The sequence below is a fragment of the Pristis pectinata genome, chromosome 2, assembly GCF_009764475.1.
Source record: "Pristis pectinata isolate sPriPec2 chromosome 2, sPriPec2.1.pri, whole genome shotgun sequence".
Classification (NCBI taxonomy): domain Eukaryota; kingdom Metazoa; phylum Chordata; class Chondrichthyes; order Rhinopristiformes; family Pristidae; genus Pristis; species Pristis pectinata.
In genome coordinates, this window is record NC_067406.1 from 53,646,226 (window position 1) to 53,672,849 (window position 26,624).

The 26,624-nt window shown below is 40.1% G+C and overlaps 1 protein-coding gene and 1 long non-coding RNA gene across 4 annotated transcripts in view; one reads left to right on the top strand and one right to left on the bottom strand.

The window, feature by feature from the left end:
* Nucleotides 1-14,229: 14,229 nt before the first annotated feature.
* Nucleotides 14,230-25,604, bottom strand: LOC127567482 (uncharacterized). Its single transcript, XR_007955880.1, has 3 exons — nucleotides 25,473-25,604; nucleotides 15,958-16,065; nucleotides 14,230-14,503 (listed from the first exon to the last, which is right to left on the bottom strand). It is a non-coding gene; the product is annotated as an uncharacterized LOC127567482 (long non-coding RNA).
* kif2a (kinesin family member 2a) overlaps nucleotides 24,964-26,624 on the top strand; it is a 95,739-nt gene continuing 94,078 nt past the window's right edge. Inside the window, exon 1 of one of the 3 annotated variants that reach the window (XM_052010439.1) lies at nucleotides 24,964-25,203. In XM_052010439.1, coding sequence (XP_051866399.1) covers nucleotides 25,143-25,203 — 61 coding nt within the window. In that variant the 5' untranslated portion in view covers nucleotides 24,964-25,142. The remainder of the gene's footprint in view (nucleotides 25,204-26,624) is intronic. The other 2 variants (XM_052010437.1, XM_052010438.1) reach the window with 2 other exon arrangements.

Genomic DNA, 26,624 nt, shown 5'->3' on the forward strand with positions numbered 1-26,624 from the left:
ATGGTTGTAGCCAATGGTGGTAGTGGGGGGGTGGACGGCCTTCCCAGCCTACAAGAAAATTTTAAAAAACCTTTAATCACAATTTGTTGGCTCTGACTCTTGATCCTTGTGCGTTTGCCTGGTGGGAAGTCCTGTAGGAAACATGGCACTTCCCTATTTCTAAATTAAAAATGTTCCACTTCTAATGCATAACTTTCAGACAGCTGATTTCAGAAGATGTCCTATTTTGTCTACCATTTAAAATTCCGGTTGTGAAGACCAGGGCGGAAATCACATGGGTTAATGCCCTACTCTGTTCTAACTAAACCCTTGTGATTGCTGCCAGGCAGGAGCTGATAAAATTTGTCGTCCTAATTTATTTTGGCACAATTTTGTAAAAATTGTTCATTTGTAAAAATTCTTAATTTAATATCCCCTATTTATTGTCACAGATTACAATAGGACCCTGAAGCTCATTGTAGCTTGGCTAGTTATTTAACCTAGCTGATTTGCTGTGACACATTTTGTCTGTGGTGAACCACAGTTTTATCCTGGTCAACCCAAGGGCTTCTGTTTAGTAGCTAAAAAGAAGGCATTTTGTTCAGATTCGGTCTTCATCAAAAATAAAAAGTAGGTCAGCAAGCTGAAACAAATAAGTAATAGTCTTCTTGTTTGTTATTTTCTTTTTAGTTGGTAGTTTATGATTCATAAGAGTATATACTGTGAGATGAGAGTATATACTGTGAGATGCTTTTGCTGAATTGTACCACCTCCTTATCTGAAATTAGCAATTAAACTGTCTACTGTTACAACATGATAACATGATTCTTTTTTATTGTAAGCTACAATGTTTTTCAGAGTTTAGTATTCTGGGAAAATGTCTCCTCTACTCTTCCACTTTTTTCTGGAAACCTAAAACAGAACATGTCCAAATCTGAAAGAATTTGCAGCTATTCCTTTGGTTAGGCTCTCTTCAAAATTATGTCAACGTAGTTGAGCAAAGATGTGGCTCACCACACATCTTTGTATTTTGTTGTATAGGTTTATATCAGTCCCAATGTTGTTCTCAATGGTGAGGGCATATACGTAATAGACCATTATCAAGTGTCAATGACAACATAAGGCCCAAAACCAATGAGCTAAAACTAAAATATAATCTGGCAAGATGTCTTCAAACACATTATAATGAGCATTGTACTTTAATTTACTGATTTTTGTAAGCTGCTTTGAAAACAAAGGCTATCTTTGTCATCAGATTATTACTTCATAGCCATATCTTTAATATTAATTTTTAGGCCTGAGAGAAGTGTGTGTGTGTGTGTGTGTGTGTGTGTGTGTGTGTGTGTGTGTGTGTGTGTGTATACACACAAGTTGATGGCTCATTTTCCATAACTTTGTCCTACATTTTGACATAGTTTGTGGCCTAGACAGTTTTCTGTAGCATATGCTTGTATTTTAATAGATTGTCAATTTTATTTATGCTATTTTGATTTAGAGGTTGTGATGTGTTTTATAGTGAACTTGTTTAGTAATAACTTTCAATTTGGTTAATAGATTTTCTAATTAATTAGATCTTTCTGTAGATATTCCTCCACAGTGAAGATACATGAGTTGACAACAACAATAAAGGTCAAACCCAAGTGTATGTTCAGCATTCCAGGATACCTTTAGGTAATAGAGTTATAATTGCATGACAGATTATTGACTTGAAAGCAACTGCAATGAAAAACATTAGCAGCTGCATCCTTTTGCAACCTTCACAGCTTTCACTAATGGTCTATTAGTCACCTTATTAGAGCAACAAAATATATCTTGTTTTAGTGAACAATGCTCTTTTATTTTTTAAAGATAAAATATCACTTATTTTGTAGCACTTCACCCTGTTTTCAATATCCTATCATTTTCTACTGAAGATAGTTAGTTATGTTATAATATACTTCAGAATATGTCAGGAACATCCCAAATTAACACTGTTCATGCATGATCCAAATAAAGACATATCAATCCTTGTTGCCTAGCCATACCTATATTCCAAAATACTGAAAATCTGAAATAAAAACAGAAAATACTGGAAATGCTCAGCAAGTCAGGCAACATCAGTGGAGAGAGAAACAGAATTTATATTTAAGGTCAATATCCTTTTATTAAGACTGGGAAATTTCAGTGATAAGAGATGTTTTAACTTTGAAAGAGAGAAGGGAAAGCAGAGATGTGGTGGCAATGGCTGAAAGTGAATGTTAAAGGTTATTTAATAATAAGATTTACTTCTAGAGGAGTGTGAATAGAAGGAAATGAATGGCATCTTAAATACCAGAATAGAGAGAGAAGATGTCTAAATGCTGGAAATGTGGGGGAAAAATGTCTGGAGCGGCTGATTAAAAGAAATTGTTGAATTGTTGAGTCCAAAGACCTGATGGCTGTTATGTACCAACTTGTGCAATGAGGTGCTGTTCCTCAAACTTATCTTGAGCTTTGGTTGGAGCCATAGTTGAGTGGTTGGATTGAGAATTAAAATGATGGGAAATTGGAAGCTTAGGGTCGCTCTTGTGGATTGAATGGAGCTGTTCTGCAAAAATGTGAGCATTAGATGCAGAGCACCAAATTGGAAAGAGTAGAAATAATTCACTGCTTCGTTAGGAAAGAGTGTTTGAATTCCTGGGCAACAGAAAAGGATGATGTAAAAAGGCAATTGCTGCTTCTCCTGTGGCTGCTTGACAAAGTGCTATGATAATGATTGTGGGTGCTGGTGGAGGCAGAAGAGTGGATCAGAGTGCTGAAAGGAGAGGGAAGTGAAGATATTCCTGGTGATGGCATTACCTTGAAGGTGATGAAAATTGTGGAGGATGGTCCTTTGAAATGTGGAGGCCTGTGGATGAAAGGTGAGGACAAGGACAAGGAGAACCCTAGCCCTATTCCGGGTGAGAGCAGAAGTATAAGAAATGGAACCAACGCAGTGGAAGATCCTCTGGTAGAGGAGAAACTACTGGTATGGAAGGCAGCATTTTCAGGGCAGATGTAATAGAAATGGAAAAACTGGAAGAATGGAATGGAATCTTAAGAGAAAGCAGAACACAAGAAAATAGGAGCAGGAGGAAGCCACCTGCTACCTCAATCCTGCCCGAAAATTCAATCTGGTTGTAACAATTCCATATACCCCTCAATTCTTTGGTCTTTCAAAAAATTATCTACCTCCTCATTTATCCAGGGTAGAGAATTCCAGAGATTGATCACCCTCTGATTTAAATCACCTCAATTTTAAATAACCTATCTCTTATCTTGTGATATTGTCCCCTTGTTCAAGACTCTCCCACTAGCGGAAACATCTCAACATCTACCCTGTCATGGCCCCATAAGATTTTATATGTTTCAATAAGTTCATCCCTTGTTATTCTAAAGCTCAAAGAAGACAGATGTAATGTTTTTAGCATTTGTGATTGGACAACCCTCATCCCAGGAATTAGCCTAATGAATTTCTTTGGGGTTTTCTCCCATGGTAGTATATCCTTCTTTACGTAAGGGAACAAACACTGTATACAGTATTTCATGGACAGCCTCTCCAACATTATGCACAATTGTGACAATATTTCTCTATTTCTAAACTCCAACCCCCTTGCAATAAAGGCCAATATTTGCCTTGCCAACTACTTGCTGCACCTGCTTGCTAACTTTTGTGTTTCATGCACAAGAATACCTAGAGTTCTCGGTACTCCACTCATTGGCGATCACTCTCCATTTACACAACATCTAACTTTTTATTCTTCCTACCAAAGTGCATCACTTCACACTTTCCTATATGAAATTCCGTTTGCCTAGATTTTGACCACTGACTCAATCTTTCAATATCCTTTGGCAAAATCCAAATACTTTCATTGCAGCTTTTCCTCCCATGTAATTTTGTGTCAACAGCAAGCTTGCCTCCCTTACCCTCTGCCCCTCCTCCAGATTATTGGTATTGATTTAAATGTTTGAACAACTTATATGTTTGTGACTGCCTCCGTCTTTCCTCAGGGATTAATGAATGGTGATATTTAAAGTTGAAAAAAATATTTTCAAAAGCACTAAAAAGTAAGTAAATATATTTGTTAACTCAATTGAATGAAAAAATGTAAAACACTTGAAACTTATCTCCCTCCCTCTATTCTTTATTTCCCTTTATTTCCTTTGAAATGAACAGTCGTTGAAGCTGCTCCAGGTTTAACTTGCCATAGTTTCAGTAGACAGATTTCAAATCTTAACCAGTCAGGAATCTGTGAGAAGTTCTAAGTTAAAGCACAGTCAGGAAATCTCTGCAGTCACCTCTCACGAAGCTCAAAACTCATGTGATCTTGTGTACTTGCATATGAGTTCTGAGCTTCCTGACCATTATGGACAAAAATATCTGCACACAGGATTTTTCTTTGCCTTTGCCTCAATTTACCTTTCCTCTTCTAAAAACAGTGCCTTATTTTGTGAAATGATTAAAAGGTAATGTTACGGCTGAGGTACGAGCCTAGTACTGTAACTTAAAGATAGCAAGTTCAAATTCACCAGGACTAATGGCCATGAAAGCAGACACAATTACTGTAAATCAAGTTATTCTTCATGTGAATTTGGGCAATGTCAGCTGGTAGGATACCTGACTTTTACTATACTCATCCAACTACAACAGATTCATCTTTGGTAGGTAGTACAGGAGTACAATAAGTACTCCTGCTTGAATACTGTTGGGGGAGACAGCCTACCTGGGGGAAGCAACGGTAGCAGTGTCTCTGGCACAGAGTCCGGCCCTGTGGCTCTAAGGAAGGAGAGAGGAGGGCACTAGTGATGGGGGACTCTATAGTTAGGTGGGCAGACAAGTGATTCTGTGGATGCAGGAAAGAAACTCGGAAGGTAGTTTGCCTCCCAGGTGCCAGGGTCTGGGATGTTTCAGGTCGCGTCCAAGATATCCTGAAGGGGGAGGGAGAACAGCCAGAGGTCGTGGTACATATTGGTAGCAATGACATAGGTAGGGAAAGGAATGAGGTCCTGAAAAAAGACTATAGAGAATTAGGAAGGAAGTTGAGAAGCAGGACCTCAAAGGTAGTAATTTCCGGATTACTGCCTGTGCTAAGTGACAGTGGGTATAGGAACAAAATGAGGAGGAGATTAAATGCGTGGCTGAGGGATTGGAGTAAGGAGCAGGGATTCAGATTTCTGGATCACTGGGGCCTCTTTTGGGGCAGGTATGACCTGTTCAAAGAGGACAGGTTGCACTTGAATCCCAGGGGGACCAATATCCTGGAGGGGAGGTTTGCTAAAGTTACTGGGGAGAGTTTAAACTAGAATTGTTGGGGGGTGGGATCCGAACTGGAGAGACTGGGAAAGAGGTGTTTGGCTCTCAAATAGAGAAAGCTAGTAGTAGGTACAATAGGCAGGTGATAGAGAAGGGACATGCTCAGACAGGTTTGAGATGTGTCTATTTTAATGCAAGGAGTATTGTGAGCAAGGCGGATGAGCTTAGAGCTTGGATCGATACTTGAAGCTATGATGTGGTGGCCATTACGGAGACTTGGATGGTTCAGGGTCTGGAATGGTTGCTTCAAGTGCCGGGTTTTAGATGTTTCAGAAAGGACAGGGAGGGAGGCAAAAGAGGTGGGGGAGTGGGACTGTTGATCAGAGATAGTGTCATGGGTGTGGAAAAGGTGGACGTCGTGGAGGGACTATCTATGGAGTCTCTGTGGGTGGAGGTTAGGAACAGGAAGGGGTCAATAACTTTACTGGGTGTTTTTTATAGGCCGCCCAATAATAACAGGGATATTGAGGAGCAGATAGGGAAGCAGATCCTACAAAGGTGTGAGAATAACAGAGTTGTTGTGATGGGGGATTTTAATTTCCCAAACATTGATTGACATCTCCAGACAGTGAGGGGTTTAGATGGGGAGGAGTTTGTTAAGTGTGTTCAGGAAGGATTTTTTACACAATATGAAGATAGGCCTACAAGAGGAGAGGCTGTGCTTGATTTGGTATTGGGAAATGAACCTGGTCAGGTGTCAGATCTCTCAGTGGGTGAACATTTTGGTGATAGTGATCATAATTCTATCTCCTTTATGTTAGCACTGGAGAGAGATAGGGACAGACAGACTAGAAAGGCATTTACTTGGAGTAAAAGGAATTATGATGCTCTCAGGCAGGAAATTGGAACATTAAATTGAGAACAGATGTTCTCAGGGAAAAGTACGGAAGAAATGTGGCAAATATTCAGGGGATATTTGTGTGGAGTTCTGCATAGGCATGTTCCAATGAGACAGGGGAGTCACGAGAGGATACAGGAACAGTGGTGTACAAAGGCTATAATAAATCTAGTCAAAAGGAAAAGAAAAGCTTACAAAAGGTACAGAGAGCTAGGTAATGTTAGAGATCTGGAAGAGTATAAGGCTAATAGGAAGGAGCTTAAGAAGGAGATTAGGAGAGCCAGAAGAGAGCATGAGAAGGCCTTGGTGGGCAGGATTAAGGAAAACCCCAAGGCATTCTACAAGTATGTGAAGAACAAGAGGATAAGATGTGAAAGAATAGGGCCTACCAAGGGCAGCAGTGGGAAACTGTATGGATCCAGAAGAAATGGCGGAGGTACTTAATGAATACTTTATGTCAGTATTCACTACGGAAAAAGATCTGGGGGATTGTAGTGGGGACTTGCAGCGGGCTGAAAAGCTTGAGCATGTAGATATTAGGAAAGAGGAGGTGCTGAAACTTTTGGAAAGCATCAAGTTGGGTAAGTCGCTGGGACCAGATGCGATGTACCCCAGGCTGCTGTGGGAGGCGAGGGAAGAGATTGCGGCGCCTCTGACGATGATCTTTGCATCGTCGATGGAGATGGGAGAGGTCCCGGAAGATTGGAGGATTGCGGATGTTGTTCCCTTATTCAAGAAAGGGAGTAGGGATAGTCCAGGGAATTATAGACCAGTGAGTCTTACCTCAGTGGTTGGTAAGTTGATGGAGAAGATCCTGAGAGGCAGGATTTATGAGCATTTGGAGAGGTATAATATGATTAGAAATAGTCAGCATGGCTTTGTCAAGGGCAGGTCCTGCCTTACGAGCCTGATTGAATTTTTTGAGGATGTGACTAAACACATTGATGAAGGGAGAGCAGTAGATGTAGTGTATATGGATTTCAGCAAAGCATTTGATAAGGTACTCCATGCAAGGCTTATTGAGAAAGTAAGGAGGCATGGGATCCAAGGGGACATTGCTTTGTGGATCCAGAACTGGCTGGCCCACAGAAGGCAAAGAGTGGTTGTTGACGGGTCATATCCTGCATGGAGGTCGGTGACCAGTGGTGTGCCTCAGGGATCTGTACTGGGACCCTTACTCTTTGTGATTTTTATAAACGACCTGGATGAGGAAGTGGAGGGGTGGGTTAGTAAGTTTGCGGATGACACAAAGGTTGGAGGTGTTGTGGATAGTTTGGAGGGCTGTCAGAGGTTACAGAGGGACATAGATAGGATGCAAAGTTGGGCTGAGAAGTGACAGATGGCGTTCAACCCAGATAAGTGTGAAGTGGTTCATTTTGGTAAGTCAAATATGATGGCAGAATATAGTCTTAACGGTAGGACTCTTGGCAGTGTAGAGGATCAGAGGGATCTTGGGGTTCGAGTCCATAGGATGCTCAAAGCGGCTGCGCAGGTTGACTCTGTGGTTAAGAAGGCATATGGTGTATTGTCCTTCATCAATCGGGGAATTGAATTTAGGAGCTGAGAGGTATTGTTGCAGCTATATAGGTCCCTGGTCACACCCCACTTGGAGTACTGTGCTCAGTTCTGGTCACCTCACTACAGGAAGGATGTGGAAGCCATAGAAAGGTGCAGAGGAGATTTACAAGGGTGCTGCCTGGAATACGGAGCATGCCTCATGAAAGCAGGTTGAGGGAATTCAGCCTTTTCTCCTTGGAGCGATGGAGGATGAGGGGGGACCTGATAGAGGTATATAAGATGATGAGAGGTATTGATCGGGTAGATAGTCAGAGGCTTTTCCCCAGGACTGAAATGGTGGCCACAAGAGGACATAGGTTTAAGGTGCTGGTGAGTAGGTATAGAGGAGATGTCGGGGGTAAGTTTTTTACTCAGAGAGTGGTGAGTGCGTGGAATGGGCTGCCGGCAACGGTGGTGGAGGAGGATACGATAGGGTCTTTTAAGAGACTGCTGGATAGGTACATGGAGCTGAGAAAAATAGAGGGCTATGGGTAAGCCTAGTCGTTTCTAGGGTAGGGACATGTTCAGCACAGCTTTGTGGGCTGAAGGGCCTGAATTATGCTGTAGTTTTTCTATGTTTTATGTTTCTATGTAACTTAGAGCAAGGACTTTGGCTAAAAGGCAGGTGACACTGAGGCTATCTATTTCATAAGCTTAGGTTGGGTATATCAGTACAGCCCTGTAACCTTGCCAAATCTTTTTTTTCCACAGTGTGGCCTGGTGGCTTTGCAGGAACAAACAATGTACACAGCTGATCAAATACAGCTGTAGTTAAACCAGAGCCAAAGCTTCTGAAAATTGTTAGAATACATGTTTATTTGTTGCAAATGTAAATAACTGAGTGACCTAGAAGTTTATTGGTATAGTGCCCATTTCTACAACCTAAACACTATTCAGTCCCATACCCTTTATTACCATTAATCTACTGCCATCATCCAATGGCCTTCCTTCAGTCCAGCCTATGGGTCTTGTCTTCAGTTTGCTGCATCAACACCAAACCCAAAGAAAGAAAATTATTAAAAGCACACAATTGCATTTGTATATAACATTTAACAGGAATAGTTAAGATCTGCACGTGTACAATCTTTTAATTGTTACAGTGTAAAAGGCAGAATGCTGTTGAACTTCCATTCAGATTACTTCATATAGCTTGGAAGACACAGGAATGTGTTGTGCTCAACAATAAGCCCTTAATTTACTCCATTCTTTAATAATTTCACAATGACTAACCTGATGACTTCATTCTAGTCTATCACTTATGAAAAAGTGACTGTGACTTTAAGACTGCTACCTTATTAAGTACAGAGGCATGTGATTGACTGCCCTCTGTGTTGGAGCAATTGTCTGCAAAAGTTTGTTCAACCAGTCCAATTAGCTCCTGGAACAAATAATCATTCTGTGCTGAAGGATGGGCAAAACAAAATGAGACATAATGAGATAGGAACCCCACAGGAACATAAGAAAGCATAGCAAGTCCAGAGAGTGGACTTAGATTCAAACAAGTGGGGAATTACAACTACAATCAGAACTGAAGGAAGTGCCATCCAACTTCAGGCTCGTTGTATAGGGAGTCTCAAAGATTATGTGAAGACAGAGGAAGTGTTTGATCCCTACTTGGAATGCATGGAACCGTTCTTTTTTTGCCAACAATATTATAGTAGTATCAGAGGACAGTCATGGCGATAAAGAAGTCATCTGGAAACAGAATAAGAACATTCTTCTAATCGAAATGAGATTAGATACTTAGCTGATGTTAGTTAATCTACTAGTACATCTCATCCTGCCAATGCCCAGTTCAATGAAGTTGTAATATTACAAAGCCAGTTTAACATGGTACCATCAGAAATTCTTGAAAATTACACATTTGAAATCTGCAACCACCAGACTGGAAAAACAATCATTGCTGAATTAAAGAAGGTGTCACTGTTGTGTACCAGCAACACATTTTTAAATCATACAACACAAGATTTATTGTCTGTGGCTTTGTTTATGAGCATATTCAGGTGAAATTCTTATGGAGTGCACATTTGAAAAGGTGTATAAGTTTGCTCCAGCCATGTAAAGGGCTGGGAAATTCTGATCCATGCTTTAGACAGTATGTCAATGCTGCGAGTGAAACAATGAGTGCAGTAATGACAGCACCTTCTTCATTGGGACAAGGTCACATGACAAGGGGGTAGTCCAAGCAGTTAAACCTCAAGTTACTAGAATGCGGAGGGTGGGAAAACCTGTAATCATTGTCAGGGCAATCATTCAGCTCAGTCATGCCAAATTCAGAACGTGGAAAATCTGTTATTGTAATCAAGGCAACCATTCAGCTTAATTGTGTCCATTCAAAGCAGGACTGATGTTTTCACTGTAACAAAGTAGGTCACATACAATAAGTCTACAAAGGCAAACAAAAGCGTAGCAAATACAGACAATGGTAGTCCACAAGAATGAAGATTGCAATAAATCATGTTTATGAAGCAAATACAGAGGGACATGAATACAATGAGGATTATCCTTTAAATGGGGTATACAGTATGCTATAAGCTGTGGCCAAAAGACAAACAACTGTGATCTTAAGACTATTTTGAAGGTGAATAATCAAACTTATAGATGAGTTTACGCACTGCTGTGGAGTCAGTCATGAGAAGAGACACGTACAATAAAAGGTTCACCAGGATTCCATTAACCAATGGCAATATGGTGCTAAGTAGTTACTCAGGTGAGATACTAAAAACACTGGGCCAAATGATGTGCACTGATTTTTTTCAATTTTCAAGAAATTGAATTGCCAATCATGGTGTTAGACTGTTCGCTACTGAAAAGAGGTTGGATGATGCTGCTCACTCTTGGCTGGAATCAAATATTCAGTCTTCATGCAATGCACCCAAATCAGAACAAGCACAAACCCTCCTATATTTGCCACTCAGCAGAGCGCCCTCAACAAAATAAAAACAAAAAATGCTGGATCATCAGGTCAGGCAATGTCTCTGAAAAGAGAAATGGAGTTAGTGTTTCAAGTGCTTGATCAGAATATCAGAGAGAAAATGGCAGGTATACCACTCTGTAGTTACCACAGTTGTACTTGCTTTCTTTCCTGAAAATGGAATAAGAAGTCCAAAAGATATTCTGTTGAATCCTGAAAGGAATAACTAACTGATATCCAGGGGAAATATAAGTAAGATTTTGGTTAAATTTCAGTGATCTGAGTTATTGAGAAGACCTGTGATATGGTTAAATTGAAATTGTATTGTTTATATGTAAATAATCTTCTTGGGCATTCTTATTTTTAAAAGGAGGACAATTGTAGTGTGAAATACCGTCCTCAAATTTGGCTGCACACAGAAATTTGTCTCCACCTTACATTTGTCAAAGTCGAGTTTATTGTCATATGCACAAGTACATGTATGCATAGGTGCAATGAAAAGGTTACTTGCAGCAGCATCGTGGACAAATAGCATCATATAAACAGCATTCACAAGAGAAACATAAATTAAACATAAATTATACACAATTTTTACAAGAAAGAACACAATTAGAAAAAAAACCAGTCCATTTTAGTGCAAAGTGATCAAAGTGGTCATAGTGTTGCTAAACTGTTGTGATTAGTGTTGTGCCGGTAGGTTCAAGAACCGAATGGTAGTAGCTGTTCCTGAACCTGGTGGTGTGGGACCTCAGGCTTCTGCACTTCCTGTCTGATGGTAGCTGCAAGAAGATGGTAGTTGTGAAAAGATGGCATGGCCCGGATGGTGGGGATCTTTGATGATGGATGTTGCCTTCCTGAGGCAGCGCATCCTGTAGATACTACCAATTGTGGGGAGGGATATGCGGGTGATGTATTGGGCTGAGTCCACTATTCTCTGCAGCTTCTTACATTCCTGCGTATTTGAATTGCTGTACCAGACCATGATGCAACCAGTCAGGATATTTTCGACAGTACATCTGTAGAAGTTTGTTAGAGTGTTCAGTGACAAGCCAAACCTCCTTAACCTTGTAAGAAAGTAAAGATGCTGGCGTGCCTTCCTTTGTATTTGCTGCATGATGGCATGTAGGCAATAATGCTAAACAATGGACGTACAACAGAACCAATCTCAGTGTAAACTGGCATCAGTTACATCATTGTCCAACATGTTTCCTGATTTTTTTCTGCTGTAATTTTGCACTTCATCTCCAACAAAATTCCAATGGAAGTTGAGCTAAGCATTATCAATTCAATCATTGAAGCACATGAGAATCAACATCCAACAGACCAAGGTCCTTTACCAACCTGCCCCTTCTGGACCACATGGCCCTCTGACAATAAAGATTCATGGCAAGACCCTGGAAAACTTGGACCAATTCCCAGTCACTTCTCCTTTTAAGGTCTATATTAACGATGGAATTCACTATCACCTGCAATGTGCCATTGGTCAGGATATTTGAAGAACAAGATGTCAAACTTGGCACAAAACTCCTGGTCTCTACACAAGCAACAGTGATTCTTGCCCTCCTATATAATTTTGAAACCAGGACTAACTGCAAAATATCACCAAAGCTGTCTCTGTGATATCCTCCAAATTCCCTAGAAGGATACTGTAAGTTAACCATTTTTGGTTTCCTCTCCCAGGCCAATAGCCCCAGCTTTGGGGTCCCATTTAAAACTTCTTTTAAAAACTTTATTTATACAACACAGTACAGGCACTTCCGGCCCAACAAGCCTGTGCCACCCAATTACACCCATGTTAACCTACTAACCCGTATGCTAACTGCTATGCTACCATGACGCCCCAGGGGGGCTACATTGGCAGACCATTTTATTTGCACACTTGACACCAGACTGCTGAAATAGGCACTCTCATCTGAGCTTTGTCTTGGGAAAAGATTACCCAGTGGACAGAGGAAGAGATTCAAGGATGTGTTCAAAGCCTCCTGAGAAAAATGCAATATCCCCACTGACTTCTGAGAATCTCTAGTCCATGACCATTCAAAGTGGAGAAGGAGCATTTTAGATGGTACTGAGAATGAGACCATTTTCAATACTCTATGTGATCAGAGCATAGAGCACAAACTAACCACCCACACATCCTGTCGGGCATCTCCTGCGCCATCTGTGGAAGAGTCTCCAACATTGGCCTCATTAGCTATCTCAGAACCCACAAAACCACAGTAGAAGTACAAGGGATTGCCTAAGAAGAAGGAGAAGGAGAGACCACAGTAGAAGTACAAGGGATTGCCTAAGAAGAAGGAGAAGGAGAAATACAGTCACGTCACCGATTGCCCTCTGGGTTGTAGCAATTATAATTAGATGCTTGCTGAACCAGTCTGGGATGGCCCTTCAAATAAACAGTTGTGCTATGCTGTAACTCCTGAGGTGTGTTCAGTTCTTCATCCATAATGTTACACAAATAACCAAGACAAAGTATGCAACTGTGTCTTAACAAAGTATGCAAGTATACACTGCTTGCAAAATTAAATGCAAGCTCAGATTTAATTTTGATACTGGAAACAAAGTATCAAAATTATTGTGATTATTGTTGTTAAAATGATGATTATTGCTTCAAGAAAACTGAAATTTAATAATTATTGTTTCAAGAAAACTTAAGTACAGGCAATTAGCTTTTTTTAGTCATATTTCATGTTTAAAAACAAATATTGCTTAGCATTAAACAACAAAATCAAACAGAATGATCTATGAAATGGTTTCTTTGTTTTTATGAGCATTGGCTAATAGAAGGTGGTGAAACTGTTGACAATGTTTTATGTTGAGGTGTGATGCTTAATTCTAGTCTCATGGTTTAACTTAAAGTTATATTTCCACATGCAGTATTACCTGGACAATATTCAGCATTGGTCTGATGAGTGGAAAGTAACATTCACATCATGTAACTTACAGGCAATGAGACAGAGCCTAACCCACCCCCTTTGAGATTCAATGATATTATCATCAAATTCTCCACATCAGTAGTCAGCAACCAGCAATTATAAATGTAGGTAGGCAAAGTGGAGACACTCGTGTTCTGGCATAGCAATGACAGAGGGAGTGAATTGTGCTTGGGATGTCTATCAATTGAGCAGCTGTGTTCTGGATGGTGCTGAGCTTGTTCTTGTTGTTGGAGGTTTAACTAAGTGAGTGGAGAATAGTCCGTCAGATTGCAATGTCCCTCTTCACTAGAAACTTAACCAGACTTTCACATGCATTTTGTAGCTATAAAAGCAGGTTGCAGACTAACTGTTCCATGGCAAATGTCTCACCTCATACATGCCCATCAACTCCTCTTTTGATTCCTTTTGCCATTAACCCACACTAAGGGGTAATTTATAATGGCCAATTAACCATCAATTTTTCTTTGGGATGTTGGAGGATACTGGAGCATCCAGAGGAAATCCATACAGTTATGAAGAGAACATGCAAACTCCTAACGGACAGCACCCAAAGTCACATGAAACCCAGGTTCTGGAGCTGTGAGGCAGTAGTACTAACTGCTAAACCACCACCTTGCTCTCTCTTATTTTTTTCTCTCTCTTTTTAAATCCCATCTTGCCTTTTTTAAATGTTGTTTTCAGTATATGATTTTACTAGTTAAATTTAATTAAAATATGAATTAAATTTAACTTAGGCTTCATGATTTCTTCTCCATTTTGATTAGGTCTGCATGCCTCAAGGAAAGTTTGATTGAAGAGTCACACCGTTGTTTGTCCTACCCAAAACATTGTACAGATTGTGGAAAATGGCAAACTTAAAGTGATCTCTAGCTATCATAAGTTGCCACTCAAAAACTAGCAGAAAGTTCCTGGGCAGCTGTCAGCATGATGGATGATTAGTGCTGTTTCTTCACTGCAGACATATAAATCTGCAATGAAAATGCCAAAAATATAGCCACATTATGAAAATAACTAGAAGCTTAGAAGGTAGTTAGCTCTGAGAATGAAATATCTGGGTTATGCATTACTTATTATGCAATTTTTCTTTCCATTCAGTGCTTGGGCAGTGCTTTGGACTGGATCACTATTCATGATTGAAGCTCACATTAGCAATAGCAAATAACTAGTTTCAGATACAAATGCACTCTTGCTGTTCAGATGGCTTAATTAACTGCATTTGTGGTTTATGCTACTTGACAGTCTAATAATATGTTTTTTATTCACTGCACATTTATAACTGTCCATTGTTTGTACAAGTTCCTTAACTATTTTAAGCCTATACTTACAGTACAACATCAACAATAAAAGCATATTGTTTTGTTTGTCGTAGCTAAAGAAGAAGAAATTTATACTTTTACATAGCATCCACTATGACCTCAGGATGTTCCAAAATCTTTCACTATCAATAAGTTTTGAAGTGTAGTCAAGATTGTAAAGTAGAGAAATGCAGAGTGAGCCAACTTCAACATGGAAAAGTCAGATACACAGATAAAATACATGGAACATAAACTGTTTCAGTGATTTTGGCTAAGGGAAAAATGGCAGTCAGAACTTCAGTAGAAGTCCTTTCTCAAGTCATGCCAAAGGATTTCATTTATCCATCTCAAAGGACAGACAGGATAGGGCCACTGTTTAGCCTCAAATTTGAAAGCCAGCATCTCAAATAACGTAGGTCTCTCCCTTTTTTTTGAATTAAAATACTAGATAGTGCTCAAGTCATTGACATTGAACCTTAAACCCACGACCCCCGAAATCAGAGGCAAGATGTAGCAATGAACCAGGGCTGATACCTGTTTTGAGGTGCTGTTAATAACAAAAGTAGTGAACAAATGACTGATCAAATGAATATATCATAAGATCCTCACTGTTTGTGTTTACAAACATAGGAGAGATCAATTGCACATCTTCCAGAAAGAACCTGAAATTTAAAGTCTCTTTAACATGCTGTACTTGTCACGGAACAATAGTAATATGCTGGTATTTCTACAACACTATATAAATAAGGCAGTACTAAGGGGAAAATGTGACATATGATGTCACTCTTTTTACAATCTTTTCGAAAAATGCTACCAAATATTTAATGATTTATGGCTCATAAAACTGTTTTCCTGCTCTTTCCATCCATTAACAACAGAAATTGAATAACCAAAACAGAAAATGACACCCTCTTACCACAGTAGAGCACTTCGTTTCATTTAGTTGATTTACTCCACAAGTACCTAACATGCTGTCCTTCCCAGATAGACACTAAACACAGAATTCAAACTGCAAAATGAAAATAAAGTACATTCGTTCAGCAATCAAGGCAAGTTAGCCTGATCACTCTGGGAATATCAAGATACTGGAAATCAAAAAACTGCAGATACTGGAAATCAGATGCTACCTGACTTGCAGAGTGTTTCCAGCATTTTCTGATTTTATTTTGTGGGAAAGTTGGTCCAGCATGTTTTTACTTGAGATCTTTTGCATGATATATACATCTGTTATCTCCCTGAAAAGCAAAAGACAAATGCTTTATTGTTCACTCATATACATACAAAAAAACTCTTACAATTTGCCAGCTATTTCGAGCTGCTATGCTGCTCTATGTGAGTTCATTATTTAGCACTTTAAAGCATTTTATATCTTTCCACCCATCAGATAATTGAAGATATAAATTTCAGAACATGAAGGCATAAAGTGGGAGCAGTGTTAACATGGTTAGACGGCATCAGTAAAGAGAAAAACAGACTTGACATTTCAGGTCAAGAACCTTTCATTAGCTTTATTATCTTCTCTAATATCCGTATATTTATTTTTATTAAACGTCCTTGGCATGTAGGATTAAAGAGAATCCCAAAGCATTTTATACATAGATTAAAAACAAGAAGGTAACCAGGGAGAGGGTAGGACCACTCAAGGACAAAGGAGGGAATTTATGCCAGGAGACGGTGGAAATGGGCAAGGTGCTAAATGAGTACTTCACATCAGTTTTCAACAAGAATGACACGGAGGATGCTAATATTCGAGGGCATGTTGATATGAAGAAGGAGGAAGTGTTGGGGCTATTGAAAAAAATTAAGGTGGATCAGTCCCCAGGCCTGATGGGATCTATCCCAGATTATTGAGAGAGGTAAGAGAGGAGATTGCTGGGATCTTTTCAGAGACCTTTGGATCTGCTTTAGCCACAGGCGAGGTCCAATACAACTGGAGAATAGCCAATGTTGTTCCTCTGGTTAAGAAGAGCAACAGAGACAAATCAGGAAATTAAAGGCCAGTGAGCCTTACATCAGGTCAAATTTAAGAGGAAACTATACAATAAATGGCAGGACCCTTAGGAGCATTGACAAACAGAAGGACCTTGAAGTGTAAGTCCATAGCTCCCTGAAAGTGGCAATAGGGCGGTAAAGAAGGCATATGGCATACTTGCCTTCATCAATCAGGGTGTTGAGTATAAAAATCGGGAAGTCACGTTGCAGTTGTATAAAACTTTGATTAGGCCACATTTGGAGTATTGTGTGCAGTTCTGGTCATTGCATTACAGGAAGGATGTGGAGGCTCTGGAGAGTGTACAGAAGAGATTCACCAGGATGCTGCTTGGATTAGAGAGCATTAGCTAAAAGTGGAGCTTGGACAAACTTGGATTGTTTTCTCCTGAGCATCAGAGGCTGAGGGGTGACCTGATAGAAGCATATAAAATTATGAGAGGCATTAATAGGGTAGATAGAGTCCTTATCCCAGGGTGGAAATGTCAAATACTAGAGGGCATAGCTTTAGGGTAAGAGGGGGAAAGTTTAAAACAGATTTACACAGAGAGTGGTAGGTACCTGGAACACGCTGCCAGGAGAAGTGGTAGAAACAGATATGATAACAATGATAGCAATGCTTAAGAGGGATTTAGAAAGGCACATGAATGGGCAGGGTATGGAGGGGTGCAGGCAGATGGGATTAGTTTAAATTGGCACCATAGTCAGCAGGAGCATCGTGGGGCTAATGGCTGGTTCCTTTGCGGTAGTGTTCTATGTTCTATAAGATGGAGACCAGAACTGTGCACAATGTTCTAAGTTTGGCCTAAACAGAATTTGACACAATTTAACCTAACTGTGACTTTTGAGTGCATATTGAAGATGTAACCTCCTTCTTCCTACCAAAATAAGTGAAGGAAGGGAATTGATGGGATTACTCTGAGAACCATCATAGAATTAATGGACCAAATTACCTAGAGTCATAAAGTCATATAGCACGGCAACGGGCCCTTCGGCCCAACTGGTCCATGCCAACCAAGATTCCCATCTAAGCTAGTCCCATTTGCCCGTGTTTGGCCCTTATCCCACAAATATTTCCTTTCTTTTTCAATCTTTTCATTAATTTTCAAATTAGTACAAAATAATATATATAACATTAGTAATTATACATATGGTGTGAAGAGATCAGGATAGCAATCATAACAGTTAATATATATGTATAATCACAAGGAGTGAAAAAAAGTAATCTAGACCTCCCGTTCTCTTATTAAGAGAACAAATACAAAAGGAAAGATTGAAAATAAATGAAATTTAATTATATTAAAGAAGAACACCCAAATCAAAAAAAAATTGATAATAAACCAAAAAAAACCTAAAAACTTCAAAAAAAAACTGGACTGATATTTCTTCAATTAAAAAGAAAAAAAAACATTACTATGCCGTCAGCTCCGCTCCTCTGCATTCAAGGGTTATTGAAAGGGATCTGAAAAAGATCAGCTTATATCATATGGAAATATTGAATAAATGGACTCCAACCTTCCTCAAATTTAAGTGAAGGATCAACGGTACCATGCCTAATTTTTTCTAAGTTTAAACATGCTATAGTTTGAGAAAACCACTGAAAAGTGGTGGGAGGTATTAGATCCTTCCATCTGAACAAAATGGATCGCTTGGCCATTAATGTGACAAAGGCGATCATACGACAAGCAGAAGCAGATAAATGGCGAGATTCCATCATTGGTAACCCAAAAATTGCAGTAATAGGATGAGGTTGTAAATCAATATTCAATACAGATGAAATAATGTTAAAAATATCTTTCCAATATTTTTCCAAAAGGGGACAGGACCAAAACATATGTGTCAGGGAAGCCACCTTCGAATTACATCTGTCACATATAGGATTTATATGATGATAAAAACGGGCTAACTTGTCCTTGGACATATGGGTCCTGTGAACCACTTTAAACTGTATCAAAGAGTGTCTAGCACACATAGAAGATGTATTAACTAATTGAAGAATTTTCTTCCATGTCTCTGTAGGTAAAAGTATCTGGAGTTCTCTTTCCCATTCATTCTTAATTTTATCAAGTTCCTCTGAACGTATTTTCATAATCCGATCATAAATTATTGCCATCAGGCCCTTCTGATAAGGATTAAAACCTAAAATTTTTTCCGTAACCACAAATCTTTCCTATCCATGTACCTGTCCAAGTACCTTTTAAATGTTGTTAATGTACCTGCCTCAACCACTTCCTCTGGCAGCTCATTCCATATACTTACCACTCTCTTTGTAAGAAAGTTGTCCCTAAGGTTCCTATTGAATCTCTCCCCCTCACCTTAAACCTATGCCCTCTAGTTCTTGATTTCCCCAACCCTGGGAAAAAGTCTGTGCGCATTCATCCTTTCTATGGCCCTCATGATTTTATACACCTCTATAAGATCAAACCTCATTCTCCTACGCTCCAATGAAAAAAGTCCCAACCTGCTTAACCTCTCTCCATAACTCAGTCCCTCGAATCCCAGCAACATCCTTGTAAATCTCCTCTGCACACTTTCCAGCTTAAGAGCATCTTTCCTATAGCAGGGTGACCAAAACTAAACACAAGTGCAGCCTCAGCAATGTCTTGTAGAACTGCAACATAATATCCCACCTTCTATACCCAGTGCCCTCACTGATGAAGGCCAGCGTGCCAAACGTCTTCTTCACCACCCTGTCCACCTGCAACACCACTTTCAGGAAACCATGTACCTGTACTCCTAGGTCCCTCTGTTCTACAACACTCCCCAGGTCCTACCTACCATTTACTGTGAAAGTCCTGCCCTCATTTGTCTTTCCAAAATGCAACACCTCACACTTATTTGAATTAAATTCCATTTGCCATTCCTTGGCCCACTTACCCAGCTGATCAAGATCCCTCTATAAATCCTGTAATTCTCATGCGGTCCAAGACATCATCACTCATTTCCCTCATTTCTTTGGCATCCTTCATTTTCTCCACTGATGAGAAATATTCATTAAATATCTCACCCATCTCCAGTCTATCTTCACATATAGACGGCCATGCTGACCTTTCAGGGGACTTCTTCTCTCCCTAGCCACCCTTTTACTCTTAATATACCTATAGAATCTTAGGATTTTCCTTAACTCTGCTTGCCAGATGCACCTCATACCCTCCTTTTGGCCTCCTGATTTCCCTCTTAAGTGTACTCCCACATTTCTTACAGTCATTGAGGGATTTGCTTGTTCCCGATTACCTAAACACCATGTATACCTCCTTAATTTTCCTGACCATATAGAATGGCAACTTGCGCAAGATATAACCTTCTCAAACTATGAACTAATAATTGTGTGGCCTAATAATTTATGCAAGTTTCATAATTGTACCTCCAATTTTCAATTATTAATGTAAATTGTGAACAGTAGTCACAGTACAAATTTTTGTGGAGCATCATTCCTTATATTTTTTAAGAAAAGTAGTTACTCTTCAATAATATATTTTTTTTCTGTTTTTTTACTGCTATCCATTTTTCTATTTGTTCCTGCACTTTACATGTTTTGACCTTTATAACGAATTTACACTTTCATGAATCTACCTTTTTGGAACTTTTGAAAGTGAACAGCCCTCTTTCTAACTCTAAGATGGTGGAAAGCACATTGATGAAACAATCAAAAATGGATACAAAGAGCTAATGGGATGGAAACCAGCTAAATGGCATTTGCTAGTGATTAGATACTACACAAACCTCTCACTACTCTGCTTCATCAGACTATAGCAGCATTTGACTCTCGCAAACTACTTTCTCTTTAAATCCACCTACAATGGTTGGAATTAGTATGCTGCTTTGAGAAACTACTGAAGTGATATCCTATGTTAAATGCCCTCCAACAATCCCAATTATCTTCATTTCTTCTGCATATTTCTGCAGCTGCTAGGTTTTCTCTTATGGTTATTCCCAATAAGATTTTGTTTTACATCAACATAGTTACCCGATGTCTCTAAGGATCTATCATTGGTTCCCATCTATTACATGGTAACACAAAGATAAGTTGTGGAGAGGACTTTAGAAGACAAAGGGATATAGATAGGTTAAGTGACTGGGCAGAGATCTGGTAAATGGGGTATAATGTGGGAAAATGTAAAATTGTCCATTTTGGCTGTAAAAATAAAGAAGAAACATATTATTTAAATTCAGCAAATAATTAGGAAAGCCATTGGATGTTTTCACTAATAACCAAAGGATAACCAAATACAACACTAGGGAGGTTATGCTTCAGGGTATTGGTGAGACTACATCTAGAATTCTGTGTAAAGTCATGGTCTTATTTAAAAAAAGATGTAAATGTGTGGGAAACAGTTCATTAGAACACAAGAAATAGGAGCAGGAGTAGGCCAACTGGCATGTCAAGACTGCTCTGCCATTCATTAAGATCAGAGCTGACCTGGCCGTGGAGTCAGCTCTACCTACCTGCCTTTTCCCCATAATCCTTAATTCCCCTACTATGCAAAAACCTATTTAACTGTGTCTTAAATATATTTAATGAAATAGCCTCTACTGCTTCCCTGGGTAGAGAATTCCACAGATTCACTACTTTCTGGGAAAAGCAGTTACTCCTCATCTCTGTCCTAAATCAACTTCCCTGAATCTTGAGGCTATGTCCCCTAGTTCTAGTCTCACCTACTAGTGGAAACAACTTTCCTGCCTCTATCTTATCTATCCCTTTCATAATTTTATGTTTCTATAAGATACCCTCTCATTCTTCTGAATTCCGGCGAGTATAGTCCCAGGCAACTCAATCTCTTCTTACAGGCTAACCTTCTCATCCCTGGAATCAACCTGGTGAACCTCCTCTGCACCACCTCCAAAGCCAGTATATCTTTTCTCATGTAAGGAGACCAGAACTGCACACAGTACTCCAGGTACAGCCTCACCAGTACCCTGTACAGTTGCAGCATAACCTACCTGCTCTTAAATTCAATCCCTCTAGCAATGAAGGCCTGCATTCCATTTGCCTTCTTGATAACCTGCAAACCAACCTTTCGCGATTCATACACCAGCACTCCAAGTCCCTCTGCATAACAGCATGCTGCAATCTTTCATCATTTAAATAATAATCTGATCTTCTATTTTTCCTTCCAGAGTGGATGACCTCACATTTACCAACATTGTACTCCATCTGCCAGACCCTTGCCCTCCCACTTAACCTATCTATATCTCTCTGCAGACGCTCCACATCCTCCGCACAATTTGCTTTTCCAAACTTAATTATGCTTTACTCAGTCCCCTCTTCCAAATCGTTAATGTACATCGTGAACAGTTGCAGATCTAGTACCAACCCAGTGGCACTCCGCTCACCACTGATTGCCAACAGAGAAACACCCATTTATCCCAACTCTCTGCCGTCTGTTGGTTAACTAATCCTCTTTGATGCGGCACCTTATTGAATGCCTTCTGGATATCCAAGTATACAACATTCATCTGTTTCTCTCTATCTACTGCACTTGTTATATCCTCAAAGAACTCCACTAAGTTTGTTAAACAGGACCTGCCCTTCCTGAATCCATGCTGCTTCTGCCCGATGGAGCCATTTCTATCCAGATGTCTTGCTATTTCTTCCTTAATGATAGCTTCAAGCAATTTTCTGACTATAGATGTTAAGCTAACCAGCCTATAGTTACCTGCCTTCTGCCTACATCCTTTTTTAAACAGTGGCATGACATTTGCTGTCTTCCAATCTGTTGGGACCTGCCCAGAGTCCAGAGAATTTTGGTAAGTTATCACAAACACCTCTACTATAACTTCTGCCATTTCTTTCAGTACCCTGGGATGCATTCCATCAGGAGTAGTGGACATATCTACCTTTAGGCCCACTAGTTTGCTCAGCACTACCGCTTTAGTGATAGCGATTGTATTGAGGTCCTTACCTCCCATCGCTCTATAGCATCTCTCTTTGGCATGTTAAACATGTACTTCACCATGAAGACTGACGCAAAATAGTCATTCAAAGCTTCGGCCATATCTTCATTACCCAACATTAATTCCCCCCTTCTCATCTTCCAAGCAACCTACATTCACTTTAGCCACCCTTTTCTATTTTATATAATTATAAATTCTTACCTGAGGAAATGTTGGACAAGCTTATACCTTCTAGAGTTTAGGAGTGACTTGATTGAAACATATAAGATCCTGAGGGGTCATGACAGTGTGGATATGGATAGGATGTTTCCTCTTGTGGGAGAATCTATAGCTAGAAGTCATTATTTAAAAATAAGGGGACATCCATTTCTGGAACAGATGAGGTGATTTTTTTGTTTCTCTAAGAAGGCGGTTTGTCTTTGGAATTCTTTTCCTCAACTTTGAACAGTTTTAAGGTAGAGTTGGATAAATACTTGGTAGCAGAAGAGTGAAAGATTACAGTGGACAAGCAGGAATGCAGAGTTGAGGTTACAATCAGATCAGCCATGGGCTTATTGAATGGCAAATCAGGTTCAAGGGTTTGAGGGGCCTACCCCTGCTCCTAATCCATATGTTTGTATCTACATGCTGTACCTAGGTAAAAGAATGTCAGTTTCCATATTTATGCCCAGCTACCCTTAACACCACTGTTCCTTTGCTGTCTTTAAATCATCAGACTATTTGTCTGTCTTCCTGTACTGGATAAGCAGTTATTTCTTCCAAATAAGTAATGGGAAACTGAAACCATTGTCCTTGCCATTAACTCCATTTTTTTAGTCACCAATTCCATTACTCTTCCTGGTAATTGGCCAGCACTGATTCAGTTTCTTTGCAACTTTGGTGTCATATTTGCTTCCAAGGTAAGTTTCACCTCACTTGCTGCTGAAATTTGTTACCTCTAGTTTTGACTATTCCAGAACACTTCCAGCTGGCCTCCCTCATTCTACCTTCCATAAAGTTTAAATTATTCTGTTACCCCTATTTCAACTTGCATCGAGAAATTAATAAAGAAAGGGGAAATAGAATATGAAAGTAAACTTATGAGAAACATAAAACCAAATTGTGAAAGCTTTTATTGGTTGGTGAAGAGAGAAAGACTAGCAATGGCAAATGTGTATCTCTCACAGACAGAGACAGGAGATTTACTGTTGGGAATGTAGTTGGTGAAAGCTGTTAAATTCTAAGGACCCCATGATCTGTATCCAGAATTTTGAAAGAGGTGGCTGTAGAGACAGTGGATACTCTGATTTTCATTTCTCAAAATTCTATAGATTCTGGAATAGTTCCCCACTATCTAAGGAGGGAGGGAGAGAGATTACAGGGAACTATCAACCTGTTAGCCTCACATCAAGAGCGGGAAAAATGATGGAATCTATGATCAAGGAAGTAATTACGTAACACCTTTGAAAGAATAATAGGAATGAGCAGAATCAGCATGGATATATGAAAATGACACAATACTTTAATCTATTGGATTTCTAGGGGATGTGACTAGTTTAGTAGATAAACAGGAACCAGTGGATGTGATGTGTTTTTCAGAAGGGTTTTCATATGTAGGAGGAGGTTGGCAAATAAGGTTTGAACACATGGAATTCCAGGTAATTTACAGATATGGATTGTGGATGTGTTAACAGACTAAAACAGAGTGGGAATAAATAGGTTTCACTTGGCTGGATAGGGTGGATGTAGGGAGGCTATTTTCCCTGGACAAGGAGTTTAGAACCAGGGAAAATCTCAGAACAAGCATCGGCAATTTAGGACTGAGAGAAGGAAAATTTTCTTCACTCAGAGACTGTTGAATCTTTGAAATTCTCCTCCTCAGAGGGCTGTGGAAGCTCAGTCACTATGTTCATTCAAAACAGATATTGATAGATTTCTGAATATTAAGGGGGATGTGGGGATAGTGCAGGAAAATGGCATTGAAGTGGAACATCAGCCATGATCTTGATGAATAGTGGAGCAGGCTGGAAGTGCCAGATGGCCTGCCCTTGCTCCTAATTCTTGTTATTTTATCATTTACCTCTCTTTTCTCCCCTAAAGCTCAACAAAGATATTGTTATAATAATACTCCTTTACCTACATAGAAGGTTCTATATAAATATCAGTTACAGAGGGTAACCACCAGGGTTTATTTGTCGGCGTAGCCTTAAATCAGAAAATTCAGAAGAAACCACTTTGCCTTTATATTTATGAGGAGATGACTGAGGCGAGGTTACTGAGCATGCGCAGTACCATCGGCGTTGCTCTGTCTCTCTCTGGCGGTCGCCACCCGGCAACAGAACAGAGCGAATACGGGGAAGTGTCTGGAAACTTAAAGGAAAATTAACGATTGAACGGTTTTTTTTCAAATCAACGGTGATATCGTGCGATGAATGGTAGCCGATAAAGTATGGCAGTCAATTTTGGGAAAGTCCAGATCGGGATTTACGTCGAAATCAAACGGAGCGATGGTAAGGGGAAGCCGTGGAGTAGGTTTTTTTTCCTCCCTGACCGCCTCTTTTCGGGATCATTGTTTGGGAAACGCTTCAACAAGCATTAGCAACGGCCGGCTCTGCGCTAGGGCGAGGGGGGACGTGTCTGGAATATTCTTGCGGGATGGGACTGGGATGGATGGGGGGGGGGGTGGTGGAAGGAAGAAGGAGACATGATTGGAGAGTGTTTTCTGAAAGGAAACGTGCAGTTGTTTGGTTGTCTCGGAAACGGTGCCGGGCGTTCTCACCGGTGTCGAGTGTCCAGGCCCGGCGTTAACCCGCCCTTCCTTCCCCCCATTACAACGACGCCCTGGCCGGCGTCGCCCTCCCCGCCGCTCCTCGGGGGGCGACCGGGAGCCGTTGGCGGGGGCGCGCGCGCGCCGGCGGCGAGAGACTCGGCGCGAGTGCGGAAGTGGGAGGCGCCGGGAGAGGGAAGGGACAGGCGAGGGGAAGTGAGAGGCGCAGGCAGGAGCGGGCGCGGGAAAGCTCGCTTGCTGCCAAGCGTCCACTTTTAGGAGCGAAAAAAAATTAAGTGGGAGGAAAGCGAACATTTTTTTTAAAAACCTCTTTCATTGTTGAACGTGGTGATCGATACCAGCTTTATTTTTTTGTTATTATTGAGAAAGGGATGGGTAATTTGCCACGGTTGTTGGGGGTGGGGTGCTCAGACTGCTCTTGCAGCCCCTCCCCACAATGCGTGTTACTGAGTTTGGTGCAGATTGCGCATGCGCCATGAGCCTCTTGTACCATTATTTGGCAGGATGGGCGCCTGGTACCAATTCCCACTGGGCGTGAGACTGCCGGAGAGGAAAATGTAGCGTTTTTGTTAACATTTTCGCTATCCGTCAAGTGACGTTTTTGTTGGGATCTTGCGCATAATGTGCTATCATTTACCCTGGCTTATTCATTTATTTTGGTCGAATTTTGCAGTCATGTATTCTCTTGCGATAAATCTATTGTATTTAGAAGAAAGGACTGCATTTATACTATTTCTTCCATGATCTCAAGGCATCCCAAAGCATTCTGACCAAACAGATGGAATTAGTTTTCATTTTTTAAAATCTCTATTACCCATACAGCCCTACAGTTGTAAAATAGTATATCTAAGGTGATTCTTAGTTTTAATTGTTAATTTGGATGTATCTACATAATGAGTAAGTTTATATGGTAGCCTTGGCAAATAAACCATGTATGTGGCACCATGTTATTTAAGCCCAAAGGGTCTTTGGCTATGTGTGTGTATGTATATATGGGTGTGTGTATGTATATATATATGTGTATATATATATATAAAAAACTAAAATATACACGCAAAAAACAGAAACAGGCCCTTCAGCCCACTGAGTCCATGTCCACCATCACCACTCATTTACACAAGTGCAACATTAATCCTTTTTATG